The following is a 13,125-nucleotide window of genomic DNA, read 5'->3' as shown; positions in this document are numbered from 1 at the left end:
TTGTTAGTTATTAGGCAAGTGAATGGTTTTGAGTGGTGGTTTTAAAGTTTCTCCACATCAGACCATCCAGAATAGGGAAGAACATTCAGCTGCTTTTTTACATACTGGTTCCAAGATGGCTTCCCATTTAGCCAAATCAAGATAGGACGTGTGTTTGTAAGGAGAAGGAGGCGTGGGCACTTCCTGAACTAGTTCATGAGTGGAAAGTAGGGGGGCCATACCCCTGACCCCATGCCTCCTGGCCTATGTTGCAAATGTGAGCCAGAAGGGATATTCACCCCTCCAGCTGCAGAGTGAATGCACCTGGCATGAGCAGATGGCAGTGAACCTGAGCGGACCGCCAAGCTAACAGAGGCAGCACGGGGATCACGAGGTGTACACACTACAAGAAAGATGTCTGCTCTTCTTCCCGCTGCCCCAGCATCCTTGGCTCTGTAGTAGCCATCTCTGACTTGGAGGGACCTCACTAGGATCTTCCCTGGCATTTCTCGGAAGAGAGATGCTGTGACCACACTCTGTCATACTTTCTCCATCTTTTCTTCCTCAGGACCAGTGCATCTCATCCTCTTGGGAATCATAGATGTCTCTGAAAACATGTCCAAAACCACAGGCCCTCGCTATAGAAGAAGGCCAGGGGCTTGTCACACACACACACACACACACACACACACACACAAATGCCTACCATTTCATAAAGTCTTAGTTCCTCTGTGGTTTACCTGTGGGTCCTTGGCATTTCACGAACTGCTGTTAGGATCTGTAAACGTAGGAAGGGTTCTTCTCATTTAGAGAGAAAACGGTAATGCATCCTTTGTTGTTGTAGTGCTGTGTGCTTCCTAAGAGTCTGGAGGGATGTTCATGCCTGTAAGTTCTGCTATGATCTGGGGTCATGTTGCTGGGGTACCTTTCATAAAGGCAGTACCATGGGCTTAGATGATACTTTCCAATCCAGTGAGTTCAATTTAATCTTCTGCTTGGTGACTGGCTGACCCAGGCAAACTATATAACCCTTCTGAGCCTCCATTGCCTCCTCATCAAAATGGAGATAATAATGAGACATATTCATGAAGTTCTTTTGAACAGCCTCTCAGGAAGACTTCTAATGTGCTGTACTAGTCAGGGTTCTCTAGAGGAACAGAACTTATAGAATGACTCTGTAGATCAATAATTCATATTCAGAGCACTTGGGACTTACTATGGGGAACCACTACCAAGCAGAAGCAAAATCATCATGTCCCAGATCAAGCACCTATATGTATGGCGTTTATTAGAGTGGTTCATGGGCTGTGGTCCAGCTTGTCCAACAGTGGCTTTGCAATGACTGCAGAAGGTATGGCCTGGATTAAAGGTAGACCTCCCCACCTAAAAGGGTCCTTACTAAAGGTGGGTCTTCTCACTTCAAGTGATTTTTCCCCTTGTCCGTAATGTTTTGTCAGTACTTTTCCTTTCTTTCTTTCTTTTTATAATTTCTGTAAATTTTTACTTTTATCTACATATTTTTCCTTTTTCTTCATTAATTTATTTATTTTTCATTTTACATCTCAATCAAAACCCCGCTCCCTGCTCTCCTCCCAGTCCCCCCTCTCACCCACTTCTCCCATACCCCCACTCACCACCACCCCCGCCCCACCCTGCCCCAGGTACCAACTAACCATGGCACATCAAGTCACATCACATCCTCTTTCACTGAGGTAAGATGAGGCAGCTCTGCTAGGGAAATGGGATCTAGAGGGAAGCAACAGAGTCCGAGTTAGAGACAGACCCTGCTCCAGTTGTTAGGGGACCCACTGGAAGCCCAAGCAGCCCATCAGCTTCATATGTGTAGGGGACGTAGGAGTCCATACATGTTCTTTGATTTGTGGTTCAGTCTCTATGAGCCCCCATGGGCCCAGGTTACTTGGCTAGGTAGGTCTTCTTGTGGTGTCCTTGAACCCTCCAGCTCCCTCAATCTTTCCCACTTCAAATAATTTTATTAAGAAAAATCCCTTATCAGTTTTCCCACTGAAAAACCACTTCAGTTTTAGCTAATTCCAGATGTAGTCAAGCAGACAACCAATAACAGACATCCCATGTGCTTTTCCTGGCAGTTGGTGAACGCCTCATGTTTTAGAGGTTTCTTGGAATTATCCTAGGCTACACAGCAGGTCCACAGTGTGTATAATATGATAGTTTGGTTCAGGGTTTTGGTTTCTTATTTTTAGTCTTCCTGAAGAAGAAGAAAAAAAAAAAAAAAGACCATGGTCTAGCCCATTTTGGAAGCCCTGTTCAGAGCCCTCTGCTAAGTAGGTGTGGAGAGCTGGAAATGGAGGGAGTGTTTTTACTCAATGCTGTTGTGGAATATCCATCAGAGAGGACTACTTGGACATGTGTATAAGCTGATGGAAAGTCTTTAGTGGCTGCTTGGTGGTAACACTGTGTGTTCAGGATCTCGGTGTAGCCCTGAACCTTTTTCACAGCAAACTTTTAAGCAGAAAAGTTGACCCTCTTTGGGTGGTAAGAACAAGACTACAGAAGTCAAAAAGCAGGTTAGTGCTTTTAGAGACTTTTCTGGAACTATGGACTTTGATGGATTAGGTCTTTGTTTTTGTTTTGGTGGGTGGCGCTGTCTATATGCTGAGTTTTATGGCCTGAATTCTTCCATTGTGGTGTCAGTTGTGGCAAGGTCTGGGGGCCTGTTACATAAGCTAGTCTTGTTTCTGGCAGTCCCCAGCCTCTGATCATAATTTTATCTGGCCTTTTCCCTTCCTTCTTAATCTCCTTAAAAGACAGACTTGAACTTCACACTTGTAAATTCTAAGGAATATAGTTGTCATGCCTTCCTTTTGGACCTTGGAATTCTTTTAACAACAACTCAATTTTCAGTGGCAAATCATCCGTTAAAGAAGCCGTGAAGAAACCAAGACAACAGTGACTACGCTAATAGCTTCTCGTGGGATACTGAGATGAAAACATCTCCCCATTACTCCAGGCAGAACTGCACACAGTGCGTTCCTTTGCACTGTGTGGAGAGATCAGGGGAGGATCTCAAACGACCCTTTAAATATTTTTCTTTTGTTAAACAAGCACTTTCCGTGAAGGAGACAAAGGGGAATCGAGATGATCTTGGGTTAATCTTCTTAGGTGATTCAATTCTTTTGGGTCAAGTGGCACACTCCTCCTCCCCAAACTTCTTCTTGAACAGACAGTCAAACACATCTTTAATATCTTTGTCTTTGGTTGTTTGATTTCAAGTGCAAGTACCCTGGGAGACATCTCTCCTGGCCCACTAGGGAGCCTTTGCTTTCTTGCTTCTAAAAAGGAATGGCTTATTTATACAGTGACATGCGCAGGATGACAGCGCTGGAGAAAACGGAGTGTAGAGTGGCCCTGTTCGGGAAAGAAGAGGCCTTTTATTTCAGTAGCAAAGTCTTCTTGGTCAAGCTTATTTTAGTCCCCAGGGCCCACAAATCAGAATGACTTTGTACATGAATCCTGGTTTGATTCAGAGAACCTAAAACTTCCTTCAAAGACTTCAAGTGCTTTGAGATGTTCTTTTATAACACTTTGAAAGAAGTGACTTAACTGTCGCACTAGGGAAGCTAGGAGGCAGGCCGTGTCCAGCTGCTCCAAGCCCTCCCCATCATGGCCCTTTCTTGGCTATCATGATCTGCAAATCCTCATAACAACTTGGCATGGAGTGTGGGAGTACCCCTGATTCATAGGCAAAAACACATGGGAGTTATTTTGGAAGCCACTAGCAAGCAGAAGCAAAATCATAATGTCCTAGGGATCAGGCAAATGTTTATTTAAACTGCACCTTCCCAAAAGTCATTCAACAGGTTTGCCCGGAAGTACATTCATCTGTGAGGGTAGGGGAGACTGAGGTAGGGGGAGGCTGCTGAGCTCTTGTCTACCCCAAACTGCGCGCAGAACAAGCTCTCTGTGGCTGGCTTTGTAAATAGGAAAGCTGTCAGTGTGATGGAGGTTATAGCTCTGGCAGTCACTGTGATCAGGGGGGCCCTTGCTAATCAAGTTTTACTCAATTACCACGAACACACAAGTTGCCGCTGGACCAAGGCAACACAGTAGAAACTGCAATTAAGTTTGCCATCAATCACAGGCCTTAAGAACACTGATGTTTCATCAACTGTGGGGCGAGTATATATTTTTTTCAGCATAGCTTTGCTTTATCTTGTACTTTGCGTTATGGAAGCTGTGGATTCAAGAGACTAAGGATTTTATCTTCCTAGTGCAACGGAGCATGGCAGTGTGTTACAAATCTGCGCCCCGTTTTTTTCTCTCTTGAGAAAGTCAAGGATTTGTTTTTCTATCTGTCTCATTTTACTCTCCTTTTACTCTCGACTTCCTATTCTGATAGTCTGTATATTGAGAGGTATGTTGTAGGACTTCTCATATGCATCACTTGTTTGTTGGTTGGTTGGTTGATTTATTTTGTGTGTGTGTTCATATGTGCGTAGGCACGTGGAACTCTGAGATCAACCTTGGGTGTTGTTTCATGGAAAATATCCATCTTGTTCTTAGAGACTGGATCTCCCATGGGACTTGGGGCTCTCTGATTCTCTAGACTGACTGGCCAGGGAGCTGCAGGGCTCTGTCTGTCTCAGTTTCTCCAACACTGGGAACATGCCCTAGCACACTAGGTTTTGTTGTGGGAGCTGGATTTGGACTCATGTTTTCATGCTTGCCCAGCTTGTGTCCACTGACTTATATTCTCAGCTCTAACCTAATATCATCTAATATATACATAACGCTATATGTATATATATTTATGAAAGGAAAGAGAAGAACAGTGGATCTGGGGGAGAGGTGAAGTTCAAGAAGACTGAGAAGAGGGGAGGGAAATGAAGTTGGGGAGGAGTAGTGGGAGAAGAGGGAAAGGAGGCTGTGGTCAGGATGCATTGAGAAAAGAATAAATATTTTAAATAGTCATTTATTATTTTAAGTGTGTGTGTGTGTGTGTGAGTATAGGTACCTGTGGAGGTCTGAGGTGCCAGTTCCTCCTGGAGCTGGAGTTTCTAGGAATCGAACTTGGACCCTCTGGAAGTATGCACGCCTAACTGGTGAGGCTGAGCCATCTCTCTAGCCAAGCCCTAATATTTTATATTATGATGTAGACTAACCTTTTCAGGGCTCAATGACTAAGATGATGTGTATCTAATAGATTACAGAGGATTGCAGAAGGGAGGCTAAGCTTCCCTAGTGAGAATTCCTTCCAAAAGGTGGCTAAGAGGTTTGGGTGAGTGGTGCTGGTTCCCTGCTAGCTTCATGTGAGCCATCAAGAGGCGTGACAAACGCCCTGTGCAGAACATTCCTAGGGCACACTGTTCTCACAGTAGGAGCTGGCTTGGGGAGGTGTACCTAAGCAGGCACACACCTGTCTTAGGGTTTCCATTGCTGTGATAAAATACCATGACCAAGAGCAACTTTGTGGGGCGGAAGGATTAATTTCACCTTATAGCTTCTAAGTTCATCATCCAGGGAAGTCAGGGAGGGAACTCAAGTCAGGAACCTGCTGTAACTGATACAGATGCCATGGACGATTGCTACTTACTAGCTTGCTTAGCCGGCTTTCTTACAGCACCCAGGACTACCATCTCAGAGTGGCACTGCCCACAGTAAGCGGCCCCTCCCCCATCATTCATCAAGCAACCACAGACCCGCCCACAGAGGCATTTTCTCAGTCAAGATGCCTTCTTCCCAGATGACCCTAGCTTGTGTCAAGTCAGCACGAAAAACTAGGCAGCACAGAATGGCCTCATCCACCCATCCTGTCCTGGGGCCCGAGCTTCCCCTTCTTAAAGGAAGGGGTCGCCAGAATGGAGTGCACCAAGAGCCTTTCACCCTCGCTTCTCCCTACTTGTTACTAAGGTTAAATGTTGTATGTATGTTTGTGTCTCTGCGTGAATGTGCATGTGTGTGACAATGCTGGTGTGCGAGAAGAGTGTGTCTGTGTCCCCTGGAACTGGTGTTGTAGGCAGCTGAAAGCTCTGGAAGAGCAGCCAGTGCTCCTAACCACTAAGCCTTCTCGTCACCCTTTCTCTCTCCCTGTTCTTTTCTAGGAAATCTCTCTTTTCTCCTCCATCACAATGAAAATGTTTTGCTATATTTTAGTTGCTTATTTGTGTGTGTGTACACACACGTGCCACAGCCCGTGTGTGGAGGCCAGAGGACAATTCTGGGAGTTAGTTATTTCCTTCCACCATATGGGTTCCAGGGATTGAACTCAGTGGTCAGGCTCAGGAGGCATCGTCAGTGGCCGAGCCATCCTCCGCCACAACTTATTAGGCACATTTCTAGACAGTGACGTAAGGGTGAGGATTCTATAGTTTGAACGCTGTATTCAACACTCACTCACTCCTCTTATCAAGGACAGTATGTCAACCTGTTCTAGCTTGATCTGAATATTTAAAAGTGGCTACTTTATTGCCTTTTTTGAGCTTTTCTCTTTGGCCACCTAGGGATGGAAAGGAAGTATTCTCCTGGGCCTGTCTCCCTTCCCTCTGAAACCCTAGCTCATTGCCACAATCTCCCTGACATTTCCTTCACGAAGTGCTATTCCAAACTGATGCTCACAGGGTCCTTCTCAATAACAGGGAGACAGCACTCTGCATGGCTGATAAATTATAAGCAGGCACCACCTGCTCGTTTGATGGATTGTTAGAGCGAGTGTATGAGTCATGTGTGTTATTTTTGGTCAGAAGAATTGTGTGAACTTTCCTCCTCTATTCCAAGCTCTTTGAAATGTGCCGCTCCCTCCCTTTCTCCCCCATATAAGGTGTATCTCAAGGAATTGGGTACCCTAGCTGAATCGTCAATTTCTGGTTTTCAGTTACTGTTTCAGAGTTGAGAAGGTGGAAGGCTTGAATAGAGAAAGATCGTGTATTGACAACCCTACCTGATAAGTATAAAAGAAAATTATAATCGTTAGCTTTAAGGCTAACGACTTTAAGGCAAGGGTGCTCCTCCCTCCCACTGCTACCCCTGAGGTCAAGTTCAAGGGTAGGGGAGATTCACTGTGAACTCACAGACGCAAAAGTATTGTGATTCCAACTGACCATTGCCACTGAATTGTGGGTGGTGGCGGGATGCCTGGCTGTATTCTTTTCAGCTGGGATGCAGACTAAATAAAGTTTGAGATCTTGGCTCTGGTTCCCCGAATGCCTTCCCTGTTTCAGCCAGTGTCTTCTGGGATCTTGGGTGTTTACCCTGGGCATCTTCCTTGCTCTATGTCCAGATGTCCAGGAGTACCAGGGTTAGCACTTCTCAGAGCAAAGGCTCTAGGTCGGAGCTGTGATGCAACCTAATTGCTTTCAGTTCATGACAAGATAGACAGGGAAGTTGGGAACAAGCTTTCGGAGGCTTTTTTGAACCATCTTATGGGCAGGGTTTTTGTAAAGTTATTTTTCTAATAATTCATATTGGCTACATTGTACAAAAGCATGGATCAGGGACAGACAGACTGAAGAATGCTGCTCTTTTGCTGCATGAGGTTGAGTTGCCCTGGGTTTTCTAACTCAGTGGTAGTGGTCACTAAATGTCAGGGTCTCCTTGCCCCCCTGGGGGATCAAGCCACTATTTATTATAAAGGGGAAGTCTGGGGTAAGGCAGGCTTTGTGCTTTGGTTTTCTTCTCAGTTTTGATTGCTGCTCAGGGAAAGGTGCAGCTGGCAGTGGTTCCTCCCTGGAGACCATCCTCCCTGCCTGGTGCCTCCTGACCTTTCACTGGGAGGATGCTGCTGGCTGGCTGAGAGGATCCATGAGCTAACGTCTGGGAACGTTCTGGAGTTCAGTGGAAGCAAGGCAAAGGGAAGGAGCCAGGAAATGTCAATCAAGAGCATGTCTTACTTTGACCAGGATCCCTGTCTTCGACCAGGGAACCCAGCCTGTCTTGTGTCTTTGAACTGTTTTCCCCCAAAGAACTTTGAGATGTGAGGTGAGGAATGCTCTTTCCCTGCTTGGATCCAGCCCTCGGGATGACCACAAGGGCCATAATTTCCTTTTCGGTGGCATCCTCTGCAAACCCTGTTTCCTGTTCTTGCTTTATTTGTCCGGAGAAGCTTCCTACCTGACCTAGTGAGCCACTTTCATTCTGTGCCCTGTAGTGTAACGTGAGTTCACAAGGGCACAGAGTTTTGTCTTTTTTGCTTGTTGCTGGGTTCCCAGGCCTAAGACGGTGCGTAGCACAAAGCAGATGCCCAGTGAACATTTGTTTAAGTAAATGGATGAACAATGAACGGAGCAGGTACAGAATCCTAACGAGCCAGCTGTGGCCAAAGAGGGATCTTCTGAGTCCCTACATCTCTGTTCTGGGTGCCTGAGTTAGAGCTGTGGGGAGGGGCTTTCAGCAGCGCCTGCTGGGTGCCCAGCCTGGGGTTCAGCATTCTGTACGTACAGCATACATGTCAGGTCATCACATGGAAGGTGCACGTTAGTTTTCTTTTGCAGATGGAGAAAATCCCCCATGCAGCTGATGACAAAACTGGGCGGGAACTTTGATTTCCTCCTCAGAGAACTTTCCACAGTCAGTTGGGAGCAATGGTTTCTTGTTTCTTTGTCTACAAAAGGGAGTCTAACCTTTCTTAACCCACCATCAACGTTGTATCTCATGAGAGCAGAAGTCTGGGAAATATTGTAAGCTATGAGCCATGCAAATATGGGATTGAAAATTTAAGTTGCTCTATGGAATGGATATTGTATTAGGGAAAGGAGCCCATGGAACACCATGGAGCTGAGGATTTGCCCCAGGTAAGGTGTCAGGGCACTGGTTTCAGCAGCTTTTCCTCCTCCTCTCAGTGCTGAGGCCAGAACCTTCAGCTCAGCATCTCATCTCCCCTTTTAGCTGTGCTATGGAGCAATTTTGGGAGAAGGGAGGAGAGAGAACCAAGTTCCTCGTCCTTCATGGGACTTAGGCTTTAGCAGAGAGAGGGAGTCAGAAAATAAACAGTGAGCAATAAACCATGAAGTAAATTATATGGTATGTTAGGAGATGCCATGCGCCTCAGACAAAAGGCACAGGAGCAAAGGGGGGGGTGGTCATGTTAAATCGAATGGTCCAGGGGGGTCCTGTGGGGACCAGTGACCTCTGTACAAAAGCCTGAAGGAGTTGACAGAAGGTGCGGGCACCAAGATGGAATCAAGCCTGCCATTTTCAGGAATAAATAAGTGAGCGTGGTGGTCCGGTACCTTGGAGGAAGAGAGAGAAGGTCTTCCCAACGAATGAGATGTGGCCCAGTGGAGGGAGAATCAAGAATGGATGAAAATGTCATCTTTATGTTCTTTCCTTTGCTACCTTTTCCTACCCAACGTAATTATTCCCTGAAGTGTAACACTGAAGGCCTTTGAGACGTGGCCACTAGAGGTGTATGCCATATTTATGCCTGTAAATTTGGTTTTCCTCAACTTCAGGGTGAAGGAATCTGGGGTGATTGCTGTGAGGCACCTGCTTTCATCCTTGAGCCTCACCCTCAGGCTTCTAGACACACACTCATACACAAGCCCTGTGTGTCTGGCTACCTTGCTCAGTGGTTGTCTTTGAGAAAGGCAGGTGACATCATGAGCAGTGGGCTGAGGGTTAGAACAAGTTGAGGGTTGCAAAATAAGGGTAGTTTTCTACAGAATAGGGAATGAGAGCGAGCTGAAGGCTGAGTGGAGGGAAGAGGGTGTCAGGAGTTCAGGGGAACCCCAGGAGGAGATGAGTGTACATGAGAAGGTGCTGGCAGTACTGCTCTGGGGAAAGGAATGGATCTGGCTGGGTAGGTGAGCTCACCCACCCTCGACAGGGTCAGGACCCCAGGTCTGAACAGGAGAAAGAGAAAGCTTGGAGGAAAAGCTTGCAGTGGTGAGGTGGTGGGAAGCAATAACCCGGGCCCTTTGGCACTACCTGGGCCACCAAAAGGAAACAATGAGATGGGAGACAGCCCAGGATCCCGATGTTGGAGATGGCTGACTTTTAGAATGGCGACCGAAATTCTGGGCAGTTAGCCCAGGAAGATGGCATAATGGGTAGCATGCTAGCTGCAAAATCATGAAGAGCTGAGCCTGATCACCGGCACACAAGTGAAAGGTAGGCACAGCAGTGTACAACTGGAAGCCCATTGTTGGGGAGGTAGAGACAGGGGGCTCCTTGGGGCCCACTGGCCAGAGAGCCAAGAGCCATGGCTCTCAATCTTCCTAATGCTGTGGCCTTTTAATACAACTCCCCATGTCGTGCTGACCCCAGCCATAAAATTATTTCGTTGCTATTTCATGACTGTAATCTTGCTGCTGTTATGAATTGCAATGTAAATATATGATATGCAAGCTTTCTGATATGCAAACCCCCAAAGGGTTCATGACCCACGGTTGAGAACCACTGATCCAATGGACCTGATAAGCTTCAGGTTGAGTAAGAGAAACTCTCAAACAAACAAACAAACAAAAGACCAAGGTAGACAGCAATTGAGGAAGACATTCGATATCACCCTCTGTCTTCCGCATGTGCAAACACACACACATACACATATGTACACACAGATATACACAGAAACTTTGGGCACGGAAATAGCAAAGACGAGCTCATTTAACAAGGCACATTTGAAGGCGCAGAAGAAATGACCTATATGAGAAAAGGAAGCCTTTCTTACCCTGCTGGCCCTGATTGCAGAACTGAACACTGTTCAGTTTGAAAGTGGACATTTTGTTACCCGTGTGTATGTATGTGGCGTATATATGCACAAGTGTGTGCTTGTGAGGGCACAGAAGCCGGAGGAGGACATCAGGTGGTCATAACCTTGTTCCCTCGAGTCAGGGTCTCACTGAGCTTGCTGGGCTACCAGCCAGCAGGCCCTGGAGACCTTGCTGTCTCTTTCCCCACAGCACTAGGATCATGCCTGTGCACACAGCCGTGCCTAGCTTTTTATGTGTGTGTTGGGGATTTGAACTCAGGTCCTCATGCTTGCTCAGCAACCTCCCAGGATAGACAAGGTCTTGGGAACATTTTGAAATAGTCAAATATGACTGATCCTTCTATAATCTGTCTGGTTTTGTAACCTCCCTGAGTAAGGAAATGCCCCTTCATACCCCTCTCCTCCAGCTGCCTCTGGGTGGCTTGCAAGCTCGCTGCTTTCACACGAGCGCCCTGGGGGACCCAGTGGAGCGGGATGCCGGCATCCGTTAAGGCAGGAGAGCCCGAATTTGTTCATACCTCCATACTGATTGCTGTTGTTCTGTGTTGATATTTGCAGGCTAATCTGGCACAGCTGCTGAGAGAATCTCAGGACAGGAATAAACATCTGGGAGAAGAAATTAAAGAACTCCGGCAGAGGCTGGGCGAGGTCCAGGGTGACAATAAGGTACTGTGAATGCTGACAGGGCAGCGCTCACCGCAGGTGTCTGCACTGGAGGTGTCTGCGTGTGCAGCACGTCAGGAAATGGGCTGCAGCGCTGGTGGAGGAGTTTGTCTTAGATTTTATATGTACGATAGATAATGAAAACCCACAGTTTAGCATTTGTCTCCATCACGGCCCCTTTGTGCGTGCACGTGCATGCGTATATGCCTGTTTCCGGGCTGCTCTAAAATACTGTTCCAACCCGTTCTAGAACTTTTGTTACATTCAGTGTGGCAGTAGACAACATGTGGTTGAAGGCGAAATAAAACCAAATGTGATACTTCCTCCCTTCTACACAAATAATGGATTCGTGGCTCAGATGATTTCAGTTTTAAGTAGTCATTCCACTAATGATGTTCACATCACCAGTTTACTTTATTGCTATATTTGGCAGTTTGTATGGAACATTGCTCAAAATCCACTGCTCGGCATTAATCAAACCCCCCTGTTGGCAACGTTAATTATAAAATATGAACTCATAAACTCCAAACTAAATGTGTGCACTTGCTCTCTCCCAGCTGAAGCTATGAACAAAAGTACAATGGAAAAACAGAGAAAAACTATTGAAGTTAGATTCTGTCCCCCCCCCCCCCAAGAATTTTCTGTTTTGCCCGGCTCGGGTATATTAATTTTCAGCCCTTTGCCAGAGACAGCATTTGCAACAGAAAGGACATTGGATTTCGACTCAGGAAAGCTATATTGTGTCTCTGTGTGTTCAGGGGTGCTTTCTTGGGGAGATGCTTTCTAGATGTTAGCAAATTCCTTGACAAATGAAGGTGGCTTTCACTCTTGTGGGGAGTTGTTGTCCGTTAGTGGGAGGTGCCATTTTGAAAGACGTTTGCTTAAAAATATGAAACCAACCAAACAAAGCATGCTTAGTACTCTCTGGGAGTACTATGAGGGAACACTCCACAGTCAGAGATCAGAGAGGCCAGTGCTGACTGCCAGACTGGAAACCTGGATGATGTGGGCATGGTGTCATCCCTGTGCACCACTTCTGTTTGGATAATAGAAACAGAGGCCCAGGTTAGTCATCTTGACACAAGTGCTATGGTGGGAAAGGTACAGGGGCAGAAACAGGAGGTGGAAGCAGGAATAGAGGATACTGTACTAAGTTTTCTCCTTTGATTCAGTCCCGAACTCCAGCCAGTAGGCTCCCATAGGCTATGTTTAGGGTGGGTCTTCCCACTTCACTTAACCTAACCTACGAAATCCCTCAAAGCTGTGCTCAGTCGTTTGTTTCTATGATGACTTCAGTCATGTCAAGTGACAATCAGGACTACCCATCACAGTCCCCAGACTCAGCTCTGAAAGGAGCTAGGACCTCTAAGAAGTGAAATCTACACAGCCAAACATCAGGTGGAGCTCAGGGAGCTCTATGGAAGAGGAAGAGGAAGGACTGTAGGAGCCAGAGGGGTCAAAGATACCACAAGAAAATGGCCCACAGAATCAACTAACTAGGGTCAATCAGGGCCCATAGAAACTGAATAAAAAATCATCCTGTATGGGTCTGACCTAGGTCCTCTGCTTATACCTTATGATTGTGTAGCTTGGTGTTCTTGTGGGACCCCCAGCAGTGGGTGGAGGGCTATCTATGACTCTTTTGCTTACTTTTAGGATCCTTTTCCTTCTATTGCGTTGCTTCATCTAGCCTAGATATGAGTTTGTGCCTAGTATTATTGTAACTTGTTATGTTGTGTTCTGTTGCTATCTCTAGGAGGCCTAACGTTTTCTGAAGGGAATGGAGGAGGAGTGAATCT

General features: G+C 46.4%; 1 protein-coding gene across 2 annotated transcripts in view; it reads left to right on the top strand.

The window, feature by feature from the left end:
* The window catches only part of Ccdc149 (coiled-coil domain containing 149), a 92,444-nt gene that overhangs the window by 40,376 nt on the left and 38,943 nt on the right, over window positions 1–13,125 (top strand). For both annotated transcript variants that reach the window (XM_055624004.1, XM_055624005.1), the window contains exon 4: window positions 11,222–11,329. In XM_055624004.1, coding sequence (XP_055479979.1) covers window positions 11,222–11,329 — 108 coding nt within the window. The remainder of the gene's footprint in view (window positions 1–11,221; window positions 11,330–13,125) is intronic.

This window comes from Psammomys obesus, unplaced genomic scaffold, assembly GCF_907164565.1.
Source record: "Psammomys obesus unplaced genomic scaffold, mPsaObe1.curated_primary_1811, whole genome shotgun sequence".
Taxonomy (NCBI): domain Eukaryota; kingdom Metazoa; phylum Chordata; class Mammalia; order Rodentia; family Muridae; genus Psammomys; species Psammomys obesus.
This window is presented reverse-complemented; position numbering and strand designations above follow the sequence as displayed.